Below are 18,465 nucleotides of genomic sequence, written 5' to 3' on the forward strand. Positions count from 1 at the left end.
GCCTGCTTCAGCTCTCTCCCCCTCAACTACCCCCAAAGCAGACCCGGCTCTCTCCTTCCAGCTGCCAGGGAGTTGAGCTGGGCCAAGGCTAGCCTGGCTCTCTCCCTCCAGCTGCAAGGGGGGAGGGTGTGTAGTATACCCCCACTCAAAGGGACAGACCTTGCAGCTCCAGTCTCCCACCCCTGGGAGGGGTAAGACCTCACAGCTTGTAGCCCCTGTTCCCCCACCATTCCAGCCCCAGCTATCCCTCACCTTCCCTCCCCGGTCACACCAAACCCTGCCCTCTCCCCAAGTCCAGGCCCTGGCCCTGCACACAGCCCTCTGGTCACCAGTGTGGGGGAGCGGGGCTCAGGCCCCTTGCCAGGCCCTGCGCTCTGCCCACCAGCAAGGCCCAGGACAGAGGACTGCAATTTAAAACTCCAGCAGCCGCTCATCAGAGTTCTAAAGTGAGGTGCTCCAGCGGCTGGGGCGGGGGGGAGGCAGTAAGACCTGTGGGAGGGGGGTGTCCCGCAATACTGCCACCTCTTCAGCAAGCCTCTCACACAGCCTCCCCAACCACCACCACCACAGGCCTCACCGCTGGCCCCTACCCTCCACATCACCAGAGCAGTGCAATTTAAAACTACAGCCGCCGCCACATGGTACAGCCATCCCCGGCCTAGAGGCCAAGGTGTCCCCCAGTCCAGGCCCCCCTGCAGCAGGCCTCTCTATTGGCCCCCGCTCCACCCTCAGAGCACCACAATTTTCCTCTCTCCTCCCCCCCACAGCCCACCAGCAGCAGCAGCAGCTTATCTTCAGTTCTACTGCTGCTTGGGAGCCATAGGTTGCCAGTCCCCACTGGGTTAGCAGTGGGAAGGAGGGAAAAAGGGAGGAGGTGGGGCGGCTGAGAGGAGAGGGGCTGTGGGATGCTGAGTGACACGTCCTGAGTGACATCCCACAGGAAAAACATTTTTATATATATAGAAAGATGTTTTCTTCTTAAAGCCAGACAGTCATTAACAATGATATGCCTTCACTTCCAGTAACTATTCAAACTGAAATTACCTCCAAACATCCCACAAGGGTCCTGATAAAAATGTTTGATAATGCACTCAAATTTGTATTAATTTGGTAACTGCTTGCTTCAATATAATTTATTTTAATGATGGTGAATTAACAAAACTTATCTATACCCATTCAAAATGAAATCTCTTGTACATAGACTTAAGTCATGTTAATTAATAAACACATTACTCCTAAATTCATATCTAAAAACTTGTAAGATATTTTTTCTCCACCTTTGCCTCAAATATATGCATTCTTTAAAATTCTGTTCCACTACTGTTAATGATTAAGTTATCGGTTACAAATGTTAGGCAACAAGTTAATGTGAAGCACCAGAAGCTCTTTGGTGCAGTCGACCTCGCTCTTTGTGTACCAACAATGATTCTAGTACCTTTTTGCACCAATTTCCTTTGCTAAAAATACTATTTATCTTTAAATTAGAAGGCCTTTCCATTTATTTTTCCATTAAAAATTCTCCTCTCAAAAGATTAAGCTAGTTAATTGTATAAATACAAAGCTAAAAAATATTTAGAAGAGGAACACTGAACAATGAATTACATAAGGTTTAGAATTTTCTTAAAATTTCTTCAGACTCTCAAGGAACACCACAATGTCGTTTAGGGCTTGAACATGATAATTTATATTATTTTTAAATGAAAATTGAAAAAAAAAATCAGCTTTCTTCTGGCTTTTCCTGACAAGCCTCTCATTCAGGATTCTGTCTTTCCAAAGTGCTTAAAACAGAAAATTTTGCTGAACTCCCAAAACGGTTTTAGGTATCGAGCGCATCAGTTTTACACAGGAAAAATATCCTGAAACCAGTCTTTGGTGGGCAAAAATACAGAAAGAATTTAGTCTCCACTATCCTGAATAATACTGTTTCTTGATTTATTAAAAAACCCAGACATTTTAAAAAATACCATATCCTCTCTACAACTCTGAGGAAGACATTTTGGGCAGGCTCTTCTTACATTACACAGGGTACAAAATTAAGGCACTGGATCCTACTAGATTATTTTGTGGCTGAAGCAGGGCTGTTCAAGAATGTTCGTTACTGCTTAGATTTACATTATATTCATGTAGGTCACTTTTCTGTTCTATAATTCTCAAACCAGTTGTGGGTTCTTGGGTATATACTTTCATTCACTCACTTACGTAATATGCTTCCCTATACCCCAAAATCACAGATAGACAATGTTCACACTATTAACAAAGGACCTATTACAGTACTTACGTCAGTTACTGGTATGTCCCCGGCTCCTAAATTTAAACTTCTATACATTTACAAATATTTAAAAACAAAAACAAAATTAGTCTAACTTTACTTTGACTTCTCATCATTTCAAAGGTTAATAATAAAGTGAACATAAGTGTTCTCTTACCCATCTGGCAAATCATTATCAAATAATCGACTACAATCCACAACTTGTCCTCCTGTGCCTATTCGGTCTCTGGATTGAAGACTTACTATTAAAATATTGAAAGATAACTATTAAAGATATTGCAACAGAATCCAAATCACAAATACATTTGGAAGGGAATGGTACTTAGAGGAGGATTAAGTTAAACCATTTTCTGAAAATTATTTTCCTCCCCACATAGCTAATAAAGGGTAAGCAGAGATAATTTGTGGTTTCACAAAGCAAAATCTTTGCTTGATACTTTGAAAATCCCACTTTTTAGAGATAAGGGTGTAAGTTAAATCTGAAACTGTAATTAATTTTTATTTTCCCTAAGCAAAGTTTTGAACTCTGCAGCTGGCAGGGTAGGGTGGCTGATTTCATGCACAGTGTCAGACTTTTATTACAAATGGAAAAGGAACACTTCTAATGGAAAGCAGCATTCACGACTGGGTCTGTAAAGGGGTTGAATCTGCAGTTTCCAATAACTTAATTTCAACCTAAATACTATGAATGAGCTTGAAAAATCATAAAAAATTATCACAAAAACAGGCAAAGTTTAAATGCTATGTGCACTATACATTTTGACTATTAGGGACCTAAGTAAACTAACATTGAAGTATCAGTGGTACACAATTCAAATATGTTTAAATCTATTTCAAAAGCATCCATCAAAACACTAGTACTTATAATAAAAATTATAAACAAACCAAAAGTGTATTACATGCTACAGTCCTAACATTTAAAAACACCACTGTTATGCTAGAAGCTTTTTCATTCCAATTATGACGTGTTATGGACAATTTTTGTTCCTGACACAGCAACTTGCAAAATGTCTGATCTGAATACCGAGGTTGCATTTTGTTGTTAAGAGGGTAGTCAAGTATGAGACTAAATGACAGTTTTCTGCCGGCTGTGTGACATGAATACACCTTGACATCTCTGGACACCTGTGTTCGAATCCTGTTCACAAATGAAGTGAAAATTAATTTAATGGCCTTAATCTAGAGCAAATGAGCATTTGCCCCATAACATCAAACCCCAAGATAATTTAGCAGTATTGCCAACCTCTGCAAAACAGACCCAGTTCTGAACCAAAAGGCATGCTGAAATTCAGACAACTGGGAGACTAAGCTATACAAGAAGCCTTGAAGTATGTGTGCGCATTAACTTCATTTCTAGCCAATATTAACGCTTAAGCCTTTGACAAGAACTAAGTTTACAGTGTGGTCTTTATTAGAGAGAAAGGTGGACAGCTCTTTTCTTAAAAGGGAAAGGGACTGTCTGATTTACTCTATTCTGCAACAAACCCAGACATTACAAGTTCTTGTTGTTGCATGTAGGCAATAAATACACACAGACAAAAATGAAACTAAATAATTACCTCCTCTTTATCTGTGTGAGAACCAAAATTTGTGGACAGCTTCATTTTGTAATGAGTAAGGACTCATTTTTCTGCACCACCACACCAGAAATAAAATAGTGGCACAGAAGAGCACTGCAAAATTAAGATACAGTTCAGGTGCCCTTTGTATCCATTAACCAAAAGCATTCCACTTATTTTCCCCTTGTTGAAGGTACCCTAGTCAATCAATTGCAGAAGATACCACTTAGACTGAAAAAGAATAATTTGCCTTTCAATTTTACCTGTCCTTAAATTAAGGCCATTTCACCATGTTATAAAGCTAATGCCCACTTCCAACTAATTTCGACTACAATTTATTTTTATTTAAAATATCTCTACTCTAACTATTATTCCAGAATTACCTAGTTTCATCTGAATCCTTTCACCCACAAAAAACTGTATTCGTGAAGAAAAATTTAAGATTAACAATGAATTTTCAACAAAAAAGGATAGGAGCCTCTGGAACCTTGGTGCGCATCCCTTAAGTTAGACACCACACTGACTGAAGACACAAGACGTTTCAAAAATTAATAGTTCAGAACACAATTTGCAAACACTACTATTACAGATGGAAGCATCAGTGGTTCTGATGTAGCACATTTTATAACTTGACAAACTATGGATTTTTTTAGGGAAGAGAGGAACACTGCTTTCAAGCAGGTGTCAGTTGGCAGCTCTGGGTACTCCACCAGCACCAAGGGAGCTACTGCAAGTGGGTTTTCATTACTGTTCAGTGTGAACCCCCTGTTCAGTAGAAAACTGATACATCAGTATGGGCTGAAGCATTAATAGCATGTTAATGATACTGACATCACTCACATCTCTGTCTTCATGCTATCTTAGTAATTCACTAAGGGTACGTCTAGACTACATGCCTCTGTCGCCAGAGGCATGTAGATTAGGCTACCAGGCATAGGAAAATGAAGTGGCGATTTAAATAATCGCCGCTTCATTTAAATTTACATGGCTGCCGCGCTGAGCCGACAAACAGCTGATCAGCTGTTTGTCGGCTCAGCGCTGTAGTCTGGACGCGCGGGTGTCGACATCAAAGGCATTTGTCGACCACCCAGGTATATCTCATCCCAGGAGGCATACCTGGGTGGTTGACAAATGCCTTTGATGTCGACACCCGCACGTCCAGACTTCCGCGCTGAGCCGACAAACAGCTGATCAGCTGTTTGTCGGCTCAGCGCGGCAGCCATGTAAATTTAAATGAAGCCGCGATTATTTACCGTATTTTCCGGCGTATAGGGCGACTGGGTGTATAAGACGACCCCCTATCTTTTTAATTAAAAGATAGGGTTTCATCTTATACCCCAGCGCCCCTCCACCTCCTTTGCTCCCGGTGTCCCTGGTCTGCTGGAGATGGTCCCCAGCAGACCAGAGGCACCGGGAGCAAAGCCGCCAGGAGCGCCTGGGCTGCCCCCCCCCCCCCCCCCCCGCCGGAGCCCCTCCGCGGCTTTGAAAGCCTCGGGGGAAGCCGGCGGGGGGGCATCCCAGGCGCGCCTGGGCTGCGCCCCCGCCGGAGCCCCTCCGCGGCTTTGAAAGCCTCGGGGGAAGCCGGCGGGGGGGCATCCCAGGCGCGCAAAGAGGCTTTCAAAGCCGTGGAGGGGCTCCGGCGGCGGGGCATCCGGTGTACAAGACGACCCCCGATTTTTGGGGGATGTTTTTTAACATCAGAGGTCGTCTTGTACGCCGGAATATACGGTAAATCGCCGTTTCATTTTCCTATGCCTGGTAGCCTAATCTACATGCCTCTGACGACAGAGGCATGTAGTCTAGATGTACCCTTAGACTGCAAACTGGAGGCAAAAACAGCTAGTTAAAAAAAAGCTAACAAACTGGAGGGACCAATGGACAGAGTATTTTGAGGAGGATTATAAACATCCAGAAGCCCTCACTTGCTGCCTGCCTGTCTATTGGTACAGATTTCCCCAGCAAGATGGATCAGGTACACCACTTGGGGATTTTATTACCAGGAGCTAAACATGGAGGCCCAGATCTTTATTCCATCTGGGGAATATTCATAGATTACAGCTATCCCACAAAAATACAGACCTCACCACGGTGACTTCCTGGCTAAACTACTGTAATGTGCTCCACTCAGGGCTGTACTTCAAAATTACTCAGAATGACAAATCAGAATGCAGCAAAAGAAGAAAGCTTCCACGAATTATTCATATAGTGTTTAAAATATTAAATGATTTAGGAACAAAGTACATGAATTATACAGTGATAGCCACTGAGATTGAAGCAAGAAACATTTTTAAAAACCCCATAAAAATACACAATATATTCGTGAAGTTATCCTAAAGAAGAACTCGCCCTAGTAACAGCATCCTTGTCAGGCATCCATCATTAGCAAAGCTCAAGTCAGTTTTCTTTTGATGCATTTATACTAATATTATTGTGGTCTAGTTTGCCTCATTTCAGTACTACAGTACAAGCTTTGTCATCCTGCACTTTAATATCTGGAAAATTCTGTTAACCAGCATCCGTCACAGACAGCAATACAATTCCTCCAGCACCATTTTTCAATTTTTTCCAGTGCTTGCAGAAGTCAAGTTTGTCCATGTTGCACTTGTGTACAATACCATTATCAGATATTATCTAATCCGTCCTACAATACGGCTAGTGTACAGTGAAAAATTTATGAACCATCAGTGTAAAACTCAAGCAACTGGCACATTTGAATGAATGGCAACCCCCATTCCCAATGAATGCTGGATAACAAAGCTTGTACTATATTTTGCTTTTTTGGGCGTTGTTATTTTTGTTGAGAACTCTGCACGAGCTCCAGTGCATGCCCATACACTTTTTTTTAAAAAGTGCTTTTGGCACTTTACAAAATTTGAAAACATCATCGTTACTCTAGTCCAGAAAACACCAATCTAGAAGCTGATAGTATAATTCAAAAGAACATTTCAATTGAACTTTAACAAAAGAAATCCACACTTACCTACTATCTGTCCTCTAACAGTATCATTATCATTTGGCCCAAGTTTGCATAGATCCAGCCTCTGATCTATAAAATTAGGAAATATCTATTTTTAACTACATAATATTTGTCTGCTTTTAAGGACATGCTGAATTGCCGTAAAAGCAAGATCTGGGCTACTTTATATATGCTAGAATTCAGAAAGGAGAAAAAACAAAATTCTTAAGACAGCACACTGAATTTTCATACTTCTAAAATTGAAAGTCAGAAAAGCATTTAATTCCTTTAAAAAATAATCTATTCCATGACCCATTTCACAGTTTTCCTCCTCACAATTTTTACTCTCCTCTTCCTCTCTCATTTCTCAGCTATCAGAATCTAGCCTGGTCACATGGTATTGAAACATAACTGCCTTTTTCCCCTCGTGGAGAGCAACCAATGCCATAAGTCAATGTCGCCATGGCATCTGATAATAGTACAAGAGAGACATTAACACAGACATAGCTAAACTGGAACATCCATCAAATGAGCACATACTCAACACTAAACAGCAAGAAATCCAAGCAGTTCAGCAAAATGCAATGTATTGAACCACTGAGACAACAACAAGAAGTTCGAAATTAGAGAGTCAGTTGTTCCTTCATCTTTAAGAATCTACTTTTTGGGAGACTAGCATACTTCCTGGGAGGGCGGGAGGAAGCGGGAGAGCCTGACTGGCCTATCCAGGTAAGCATGTATTTTTCAACAAGAGCTGTTTGCCAAGCTTTGTTCTAGGGTTGTAAGTGACTAGTCGACTAACCAATAAGCAGGAGCTTATCGGTTAGCACTATTGACTAGTCGCTTCTCTCCCCCCCCCTTTAGCTGCAGCTCTGCAATATTAAGACACAGGGGAGCCAGAGCACAAAGATGCTGACTCAGTCCCTGCTCCCGCGGGTTATTGGTCAGCCTACAGAACGTCCTCTACTGCCGCTCTGCATTGCAAGGGACAGGTGAGCTAGCGCACAAAGATACTAGCTCAGACCCTGCTCCCGTGGGTCATAGGTAAGCTCGCATAACCTCCCCTGCTGCTGCTTTGCATAATAAGGGCCTGGTAGACTGGTGTGTGAAGACTGCAGCTCAGTCCCTGCTCCCGCAAGTCATTGGTCAGCCCGCATAACCCAGTCCCTTGTAATGAAGAGCAGCAGCAGCGCAGCTTATGTTGGAACCCACAAGCCAGACTGAGCGCTGGAATGCTGACCCTTATCGACTAATCAGGTAGTCAATTTAAAAAAAAAAAAAAAACCCTATCGACTACTCGATTAGGAAAGTAACCACATTTTAACATCCTTACTTAGTCCAGCGGCCAGCATGCCTTATAACTGATCAATTACTATTCTCTTACCAATTTAAATGGCATCCTTGTTAATTAACATAATGAGAAAGGCATTTTACAATTTTTATTAACATTCTCTTAAAAAAGTAAATCCTCAATATTGTAAAAGTTCATTAAAAACTATTTAACATTTAGGCACAAGCTACGTAAATAAAAATTGAAGTTCTACTAATTCTAAACTACAGAATTCTAATTTCAAATTAAAGTTACCCATCATACACCTCTTTGCACTTTATGAAAGAAAAAACAAGTTTAACACTTGGAATCCAAACAATATAATTGTGATAAGAGTCGTATCTTTGAAAGTAATAAAAGCAGTGACTGGAAACTGTCTTCCTTTACCGCTCTAATATATGAAGTTTAATGTGCACAATTAGTACCAGAAGCACCAAACTAGTAAGACCCTACGAATGACCATACTGGATCCATCTAGCCCAGTATCCTGTCTTCTGACAGTGGCCAATGCCAGTGTCCCATAGGGAATGGAGAGAGCAAGAAATCATCAATTGATCCTCCTCCTCTTGCCCATTTCCAGCTTCTGACAAACAGAAGCTAGGGACACCATTTAGTTTGGAAAAAAGAAGATTAAGGGGGGACATGATAGCGGTTTTCAAATATCTAAAAGGGTGTCACAAGGAGGAAGGAGAAAATTTGTTCCTCTTGGTTACTGAGGACAGGACAAGGAGTAATGGGCTTAAAGTGCAGCAGGGGAGGTTTAGATTAGACATTAGGAAAAAATTCCTAACTGTCAGGGTGGTCAAATATTGGAATAAATTGCCAAGGGAGGTGGTGGAATCTCCCTCTCTGGAGATATTTAAGAACAGGTTAGACAGACATCTGTCAGGGATGGTGTAGATGGAGCTTGGTCCTGCCTTGAGGGCGGGGGGCTGGACTCGATGACCTCTCGAGGTCCCTTCCAGTCCTATTATTCTATGATTCTACAGATTCTGGCTAATAATGGACCTAACTTCCACGAATTTATCTAGTTCTTCTGAACTCTGTTAAAGTCCTGGTTTTCATAATATCCTCTGGCAAGGAGTTCCACAAGCTGAATGTGCATTGCATGAAGAAATACTTCCTTTTGTTCGTTTTAAACCTGCTACCTATTAATTTCATTAGGTGTCCCTTAGTTCTTATGTTATGGAAACAAGTAAATAATTTTTCCTTATTTACTTTCTCCACACCAGCCATGATTTTATAGACCTCTATCATATCCCCCCTCATCTTCACTTTTCTAGGATGAAAAATCCCAGTTTTAATTAGTCTCTCTTTATATGGCAGCTGTTTCATACCCCTAATAATTTTTGTTGCCCTTTTCTGAACTTTTTCCAATGCCAAGATATGTTTTTGTGATGAGGTAACCATATCTGCCTGCAGTATTCAAGGTGTGGCATACCATGGATTTATATAGAGGCAATAAGATATTCTCTGTCTTATTCTTTATCCTTTTTTAATGATTACTGACATTCTGTTTGCTTTTTTTCCACTTTTGCAGTAGATGGAGTGGATTTTTTCAGAGAACTATCCACAATGATTCCAAGATCTCTCTTGAGTGATAACTAATTTAGTCACTATCATTATATATGTATAGTTGGAATTATGTTTTCAATATGCATTATTTTGCATTTATCAACATTAAAATTCATCTACTATTTTGTTGCTCAGTTACCTAGTTTTGTGAGGTTCTTTTGAAGTTCTTCAGAATCTGCTTTGGATTTAACTATCTTGAGCAGTTTAGTGCAGCAACAAACGTGAGATTCTAAGACCTAAGATGAACTACATTTTGAGTGGTCTCATTGGAAAAGCTATCTTAAAGATTCTAAGTATACAATTTTATCTACCTCTAGCATACTTTTGTTGCACTGGGACATGCATAAAGTAAGACTTTCTATACAAAAGATATTGCCAACTTGTAGTGGTCCAAAAGATATCACTAATGTACATAAAGAATTGAGAGAGAAAACAGTGTAAAGTGAGTCTTGCTGGTGCTAGGACTATTTTACCTCTGCGTATTTCATTACAAGTATCAAATTACAGTAAAACTCCCCTGGTCCGGCATCCAATGGTCTGGCACTCTTGATGGTCCGGCACCATTTGGAACCCCGAAGTGTTCTGGGCAGCCGGACAATTGGAGCTGCTCTGCCCCTGGCTTCCCCGATTCAGCCGCTGCTGAAACTGACCAGTCTGGAGCAGAGCTGTTGGGGTGCTGCCGTGTTGGTCCCGTAGCGCCACCCCTCGGTGCTGCGGGACCAACCCAGCAGCACCCCAGCTGCTCTGCCCCAGAGTTCCCCAAGTCAGCAGCTGCTGAAACTGACCAGCGGCTGACTCTAGGAAGCCCGGGGCAGAGCCCCCCAGCTGCTCTGCCCCAGGCTTCCCGGAGTCAGCTGCTGGCTTGGGGAAGTCTGGGGCAGAGCAGCTGGGTGCTGCCGGGTTGGTCCCGCAGTGCCGAGGGGCGCATCCCCCCCACTCCTCCCCAATCCCCTCATAGCCCCCACTTCTGATAGTCTGGCATATTTGATAATCCAGCACCCCCTGGGTCCTAAAGGTGCCAGATTATTGGAAGTTTGCTGTATATGTTTGTAATCTATGAGGTAAAATATTCCAAATAAGTGTTGACTGTTAAATAAAGCCAACAACTCTAATAGCATCCCAAGTTTGTGCAAAAATAAAAGGTCTGTGAAAAGATAGAAACAGTTATTCTTCTGATAACTACTCAGTCATTTAGCATACAAATTTTAGGATTGAACCAGTTTTCATTCATGAAATAGCTGAAGCCCAAGAAGGTTATAAAGTCAATAGGCTTAGGCTATGTCTACACAACAATTTATGTTGGCATAACTTATGTTGTTTAGGCATGTAGAAAAACCACACCCCTCTGAGCAACAAAAATTACACTGTCATCAGAGCACAAGCGCACAGCTTCTCTCACCAATATAGCTTCTGCCACTCATGGAGATAATTTTATTATGTCAATAGGAGAGAGCTCTCTCGCTGGCATAGAGTGTCTTCACTAGACACGCTGCAGCAGTGTAGTTATAAATGGTACTGTTATGCTTCTACAGTGCTATACCTATGGACATGGCCCAAGTCATGGATTTTCAATCTGGGGGTGGCAACCCTCCTCTTCTTTGTATCGGAGCAGAGGGAGTTTGGAAACATTCCACTGTATTATGTAGGCTGGAAACAAAAAGCTAAGAACCACTGCCTTAAATTCTATGAAGATATTGCAATTGACTAGCCAGCCAAAGATACAAGGCTTTGAAAAGGGCAAAACAAAACCAAAACATTCAGGTACATACAGAGTTGCCACAATATTTTTTTACACTCTTTACAAAAATGCTCTAAACTAGAGAAAAAAATGTTAGCACTTAGTGTACTTACAACCAGTGTCTTTAAGGCGGTTGATTGCATTTGAAAGAAGTCTCACACAACCCAGAAAACCAGCTCCCTGTTTTTTATGGATTTTCTTGTGGTTCCATACACTGATCGTTATTGAATCTGACTTCCCAATATATCTGGAAAGGGCAAAAATAAATGACATTACAAAATTACACATTGATAAAAGAGTGAGAGTCTTAAATCACACTTGTTTAGACTTCTTAAGTGCCATGGAGGTCCAGAAGAGGATACAAGTTACATCAGTTTAGACTTGCCTCTGAGTCAGTATTTCTAACAAGACTGCACAACACTTGGGCCCTTGCCTTGTGAAATGTGTGATAACTACAGAGCTAAAAAACATTTTGCTGAGAACTTGAAAAATCCAGATAAGGAGTTCTCAAATTTTAGAAAATCTGAGTACTGAATTTGTTATTGGTTGGCTGGTTTGGTTTTTATTAGGTTCACTTTTCAGAAGAATTTTATTTGGAAACCAATGTTTACAGGAAGCAATTAAAAAAAACCACCTTTCAAAACATTTTGGATGTATCATTTATTGCCAACACTTTCTGACTAGACATTGGCAGTATGTCTAAGTGAGAATGACTGGTATTTAACTGGTCAGATATTTCAATCGTGGGAAATATACATTTAAAAATTATGGTCCAAGATCCTGAAATGTGCCATTCCGAGCTCACAGATGTTGGTCTTTAGATGATTACCAACTTTCTAAATACATCTTCCCCTACTCATTCTAGTTTGTATTATCTTCTTAGTGAGTTCTTAATGCAGTTGATTATAAAGTTTAAATGATACTATCAATAGCGTTGCCAGGTGCCCGGTATTCACCTGGACAATCTTGTATTTTCGGCTCCTGTCCAGTAAAAAAATTCAGAGAATACCAGACACCTAAAATGTCCAGTATTTTCTGAATTTTTCCCTGGCCAGGAGGCGAAAATGCCAGGCACCTGGCAACCCCACAAACACTCAGCGCCCGGCCACCCCCCCCCTCCCCGAGTCCCCCTGCCCCTGACCCCAGGTTTACCAGGTTCCCCAAGGCTGCCAGCACAAAATGGCTGCCGGCCAAAAGACCTAGGGGAAGCAACGCTTTCCCCTGGGTCTTAGTGCTCAACTTCTCCCCTGTTCCTATCCCTACACTCTTAAAGGGGACGTGCTGTTTTAATTTAATTTTGGGGGGGGGGGGGGAGGGCTTACTTGGAGTTCTTTTTTTTTGTGCTCAACAACTTTGGTCCCCCTCCCCTTTTTTCCCCCCCTTCAACAGATTTTTTCCCCCTTCTGGGGGGGGGGGGAAAGAGGGGTGTTGGCTTCTAGTATTTTTGTTTCAACCATCTGGCAACCCTAACTATCAAGGCTGGCAGACCAAAACAATGGGCCTACCTGTCAGGGATTTAAATTGCAGCTGTACTCAAGTACTCATGTAACGCTTTCCCCCCTGCTTCTTTCTTGTATGCAGGCCTTCAGAACAGGATTCTTGGAGATTTCACTTCACTGCCTGCATACAAGAACAGAGCAGAGCAGGGAAGAGCGTTACTGCAGGTGCATATACCTGTGAATATATATATATATAGAGAGAGAGCAAAAACCCAGAAAAACTACACCCTAGTTTTTTTTACTATTACAGTTAAATAGGACTAAAACAAATTAATCATGATTAAAAAATAATCAAGGTTTTAATCAGACTGTTAAACAATAGACTATCAATTAAAATTGGTTATATTTTGGAAGGTTCTTCTACATTGTCAAATACATAGATTTCAATTACAACACAGAATACAAAGTGTACTGTACAGTGCTCACTCCTTTTATTACAAATATTTGCACTGTAAAAATGATAAAAAATTCTCTATTGTGAAAGTACAATTTACAAATATTGATTTGTTTTGCTACATACCTGCACTCAAAAACAAGAAAATGTAGAACTTTAGCGCCTACAAGTGCACTTTGCCCTATTTCTTGTTCAGCAAACTGCTATGACAAACAAATTTGTTTACATTTACTGGAAATAATGCTGTCTGCTTATTTAGAATGTCACCTGAAAGTGAGATTAGGCATTTTCATGGCACTTTTGTTTCTGGCATTGAAAGATATTTATATGGCCAGATATGCTAAACATTCATATGCCCGTCATACTTTAGCCATGGATTCCAGAGGACATGCTTCTAGACTGATGGAGCTTGTTAAAAAAATGAATGTGATAATACATTTTTGATTGAACTCCTTGGGGGAGAACCGTATGTCTCTGTTTTACCCACATTGTCATATTTCATATTATACCCGTTTTGGGTGATGACTCAGCACGCTTGTTTTAAGAACACTTTCATTGCAGATTTGACAAAATGCAAAGAAGGTACCAACGTGAATTGTCTAAAGATAGATACAGAACTCGTCACAAGGTTTAAGAATCTGAAGAGCTTCCAAAATCTGAGAGGGAAGAAGTGTAGAGCATGCTTTCAGAAGCACCTCTCTGATAAAGAAACTGCACAAATCACCAAAAAAGAAAATCAACCTTCGGCTGGCAGCATTTAACTCAAATGATGAAAATAAATATGAATCGATAAGTACTGCTTTAGATTGTTATTGAGCAGAACCTGTTATCAGCATGGATACATGTCTTCCGGAATAGTATGAAGAAACATATGGAACTTTAATGTATCTGGCACATAAAATCTACTAGTCTGAGCTCCCCAGACTCTGGTGCATGACAGGAACATGGGGAGTGTCTTTCTCCTTCTCAGTCGGAGGCCACGTCAGTGAGGGTTTGTTGCTATTTTTGTTTCTCACCTGTGTGGGGACTCCCAACTGATTTTTCTGAGGGTCAGTGACCCGGCCCAAAAAAAGGTTCCGCACCCCCAGTCTAAGGATATTAACTAACGAGTAGTTTATTAGTGGCATATCGACTACTCAATAGGTACTTCCCGTTGGGGCTCTTGTACATTTCAAAGGAGGAATGTGGAACTCCACGTGGGGCCACTGGGAAGTTCTGCTGACTCCAGGCTCCAGGAGGGCATTTCAAAGCTTAAGTGCCCTCATGGAGCTTGAAGTCAGCAAGGAATTAAGAGACCTCTGTTGACTACAGGCTCCATGCTGTGCTGCCGCTTTGACATGCCATGTGGAGCCTGAGGTCAGCTGGGGACTCCCCAGCTGACCCTAGGCTCTGCGTTCTTTGAAATACCGCACTGGAACCTGGGATCAGCTGGGAAGTCCCTAGTTGATCCCAGGTTCTGGGTAAATGCTGTGCGGAGCCCGGGGTCAGCTGGGATTGATCCCGGGCTCCACATGGCATTTCCACAGAACCCAGGATCTGATGGGGACTCCCCACCTGACTCCAGGCTCTGCACACTTTGTAATTCTGCACTGGAGCCAGGGTCAGCTGGGGACTCCCCTTCTGACTTTGGGTTCCATGAAAATGCCGCAGGGGTCAGCTAGGGAGTCCCCAGCTGACCCAAGACTCCGCACTGCATTTCCACAGAACTCAGGGTCAGCTGGAGATTCCCCAGCTGACCCCGGGCTCTGCGCACTTTGAAATGCCATACCGGAGCCTGAGATCAGCTGGAGAGTCCACAGCTGACTCAGGATTCTGCGGAAATGCTGCAGGGATCCCAGAGTCACCTAGGGAATCCCCAAGCTGACCCTGGGTTCCACACAGCCTGCCGCTTTGAAACGCCATGGAAGCGTTTCAAAGGGGCAGCGCTGCACAGCTGATCCCGGGCTCTGTGTGGCGCTGCTCCTTTGAAATGTCACCAGCTGCGCGCTGCACTGCTGCTTTGAAACACCGAGGCAGCGCTTCAAAGGGGTAGTGCCACACACAGACCCCGGTACCATTTCTGCGCGGTGCTGCTGCTTTGAAGTACCCTCTTCCCCCCCCCTTGCTGCCCCTATCTGATAGAGGCAGCAAAGGGGGGGGGGGGGAGAAAGAGGTCAACTAGTCGACTCAATTATCTGATAAGCATTTGCTTATCAGATAGTTAACTAGTCCTTAACATCTTTATCCCAGTCTATGCTATATTTCATATACTTATTTTTGTATTCTTAAAGCAGATTCTTGTGAGAGCTAGTTATGAATACTTAAGAGTAAAGAAATGAACAGCCTTTTATTTTCCAGTATTTCCTTGTTGCTTTTCACAAGGTCAAAAATTGTCAAATAGGTTTGAAATTTTATCTAGAAAACTCATTAAGTAGAAGTATGCATTTCAACACACTGCTATTAGAACATTTCAATGTGAGTGTTTGTGGCTCAAAAGTAACCCACCATAAGCTCTTCATGGCAAGCAGGCAACTTCTTCGATACTGCTACTTACTAATTTTGCCTCTGAATTTTACATCAGAAAAATCTAGTCCCAGCATCATATAAGGGAAGAAAATATTTTAATTTATACTTGTCAAAGAAAGATTTTTTTTCCTCCTTTGGGAAAGAACACTTCCTAGAAGGATTTATTGGAAAAAATGCTTAATTTCTTTTATCATCTAAACTGAAGCAGGTAAAAATTATAATGGTATTTAAGGCACGAGCTGACATTTTCAGACCATAATTTTGACAGTAAGCTACATGTTTCTCATCAACTTGCAGTAAAAATCCAACATAAAAGCCAAGCTAGGAGTTTTATTACAAAAAAAAGTTCAAAACTTTAAAACAAAGATGTTAAACTCTGCTTCGTCACATAATTAAAATCAATTTCTTTCTCTTCCCTCAGAGTATTCCAATGTATCCAAATTCTGAGTTTCGCCATTTTCCACTCTCCACGCCCATCCTCAGAACCTACATGATGGCTCCCAATGCTTGCAACTGAGCCCATATGAAAGACACTAATAAGGAGGAAACCTCAAGAGATGCAGCTCAGATGAGCAAGATACCCAGAAATTACCAAATCTTAACCTTTCTGTATCTCAAGTCCGCAAACTAAGATTTTGTACAAGACCTGGGTTTTAGTAAACATTCTGGAAACAGGCTAGTGCTAATCTGTCTTTCAACGCTTCCACCTCTAAACAAAAATCAAGTAAGTTAAAATTGAATTATTTTGTTTAAAATTCAAAAAAAAAAGTTCAAGACAACTTTAGACAAAATAGTCAGCTCTTATTTAATCTCAGTTAGTTCACCAACATCCACAGGTAGCATTTCCTTCAGAGCCTATCCTTTTGCACCATTATCATCCAGAAGGGTTGCTGTTGACTGACACCTACCATTGTGGTACTAGGGCATTTACCTCTCCCCCTCAGTTCTGACATTTGATTTGTCCTTTTCATGTGTGTTCACTTTTTTTGATTATATTCCTTTGGTATATATGGTCATGCCAATTTTCTTCCACAATTTGATCTGAGGAAGTGGGTCTGGCCCATGAAAGCTCATCACCTAATAAACTGTCTTATTAGTCTTTAAAGGGCTACATAGTCCTGTTTTTTGTTAGGGCAAAGCATACTTTCTTTGCAGAACTCAGCTGGAGACAGGAAAGTAAGAGGAGGAGAAAGGGCAGAGGGAGGAGGGACTCTCTTCTTCCTCAAAAAGCACCTCTAATCAGACCAGATATGCGGTCTCCACAAAAGCTAAGAAAATGCAACATAGAACTAGACGCCAAGGACCCCTAATTTCTAATTCCCTGCTCTGACAGACTTCTTTTGTTACCTTGGACAAGTTACTCATTTTCCCTCAATATTCCCATTTGTTTAAAAAAAAAACCCACCAGTAATACTTCACAATGGTGATGCTAGGTTTACATAATATGTATGTGCTTTGGGGACAACCTAGTTCCAAAAATACAGAACAGACTCAATGTAAATTCAGGTGCAGTATCATTAAAAATTCTGTAAGTGTTAATTTGTTATGTGAAAGGTTTTAAATTTGGCATTCAGCAGACACATCATAGCCAAAAGGTAATGTTACTGGACATCAGAATCTTATAATTATTAAAAACCCTATAAGTAACTATATAATTTCTTCACAGTAGAAAATTAAGCAATGCTATATTTAAATTACATCATTTCTAAAAATTCTACATATTTACACCTTCTTCTGGCCAATTTCCAATGCTCTTTGGCCACAGAAGAGACCAAGTGGGCATTCTGCCATTGAGACACCATCTGCTATCCTTGGCGTGCATGATATTTCCTGTAAGAGCGCAAGTGTCGTAAGTCAGAGACTAGTGTTCCCATGCAATGGTGTGTTGTTAGGGTAAACATTATGATGCCTGTAGAATCTACCATATTATTTTCAGAAGAGGTCAGCAAGGCAAATAATCTCATAGATTGAAAGGATTAATCATCAGCCTTTTTGGCAGTGGGCTACTTACTAGTCTAGAAAAATGTATAGTAAAAATTTCTGCAAAGGAAAAGATTACTTTATTTTAACATCTGCTTGGGATGAAGAGCAGAGAACTGGTATTCGTTATATCAGAATAAGAATTTAGACTATGTTTAAATCACATTCAGATTAATTTTATAGAGTCAAACTCATTTAATCAAGTCAGGGCTCCTTAAGAGGCTGATCATGAGGGCAGCATTTTGGGGTTTAAGATACTTTTCTAACTGCCAAGCTAGACAACTTGGAACTGAGAATATGTATATTTAAAAACTTGCTAGGGACAGTATACAGAGCTCCAATTTTTTATTTTTATAAAGGAAAAAGAAATTGGGTAACTAATGTTAATAATAGAAAAGAGGTTCCTTATATTACATCTAGTATTAGTGGACAACAGAGCAAGGGAACAAAGAAAATATTTGGGTTTAAATGAGGATAAAGTGGAATAGAGGAAGGGAATAAAGGGAGAGGAGAGAGAAATAAGACGTTTTTTCTGAATGACCGATGAGTGAAATTCAGTGTGAGGTCAGTTAAGTGCCAAGAGTGCTTTTGAATCCTTTAAAAAGCCAATCTCTAAAGGAGGATTAAGGAAGAAAAGTTTTCTCTACAGCATCATATCCG

The 18,465-nt window shown here is 41.2% G+C and overlaps 1 protein-coding gene across 3 annotated transcripts in view; it reads right to left on the minus strand.

Annotated features, from left to right (window-relative positions):
* SMURF2 (SMAD specific E3 ubiquitin protein ligase 2) overlaps positions 1–18,465 on the minus strand; it is a 117,964-nt gene that overhangs the window by 41,195 nt on the left and 58,304 nt on the right. For all 3 annotated transcript variants that reach the window (XM_075903919.1, XM_075903920.1, XM_075903922.1), the window contains 3 exons: positions 11,541–11,674; positions 6,809–6,874; positions 2,427–2,511 (listed from right to left, as the gene is read on the minus strand). In XM_075903919.1, the coding sequence (XP_075760034.1) occupies positions 2,427–2,511; positions 6,809–6,874; positions 11,541–11,674 (285 nt within the window). The remainder of the gene's footprint in view (positions 1–2,426; positions 2,512–6,808; positions 6,875–11,540; positions 11,675–18,465) is intronic.

This window comes from Pelodiscus sinensis, chromosome 20, assembly GCF_049634645.1.
Source record: "Pelodiscus sinensis isolate JC-2024 chromosome 20, ASM4963464v1, whole genome shotgun sequence".
Classification (NCBI taxonomy): Eukaryota; Metazoa; Chordata; order Testudines; family Trionychidae; genus Pelodiscus; species Pelodiscus sinensis.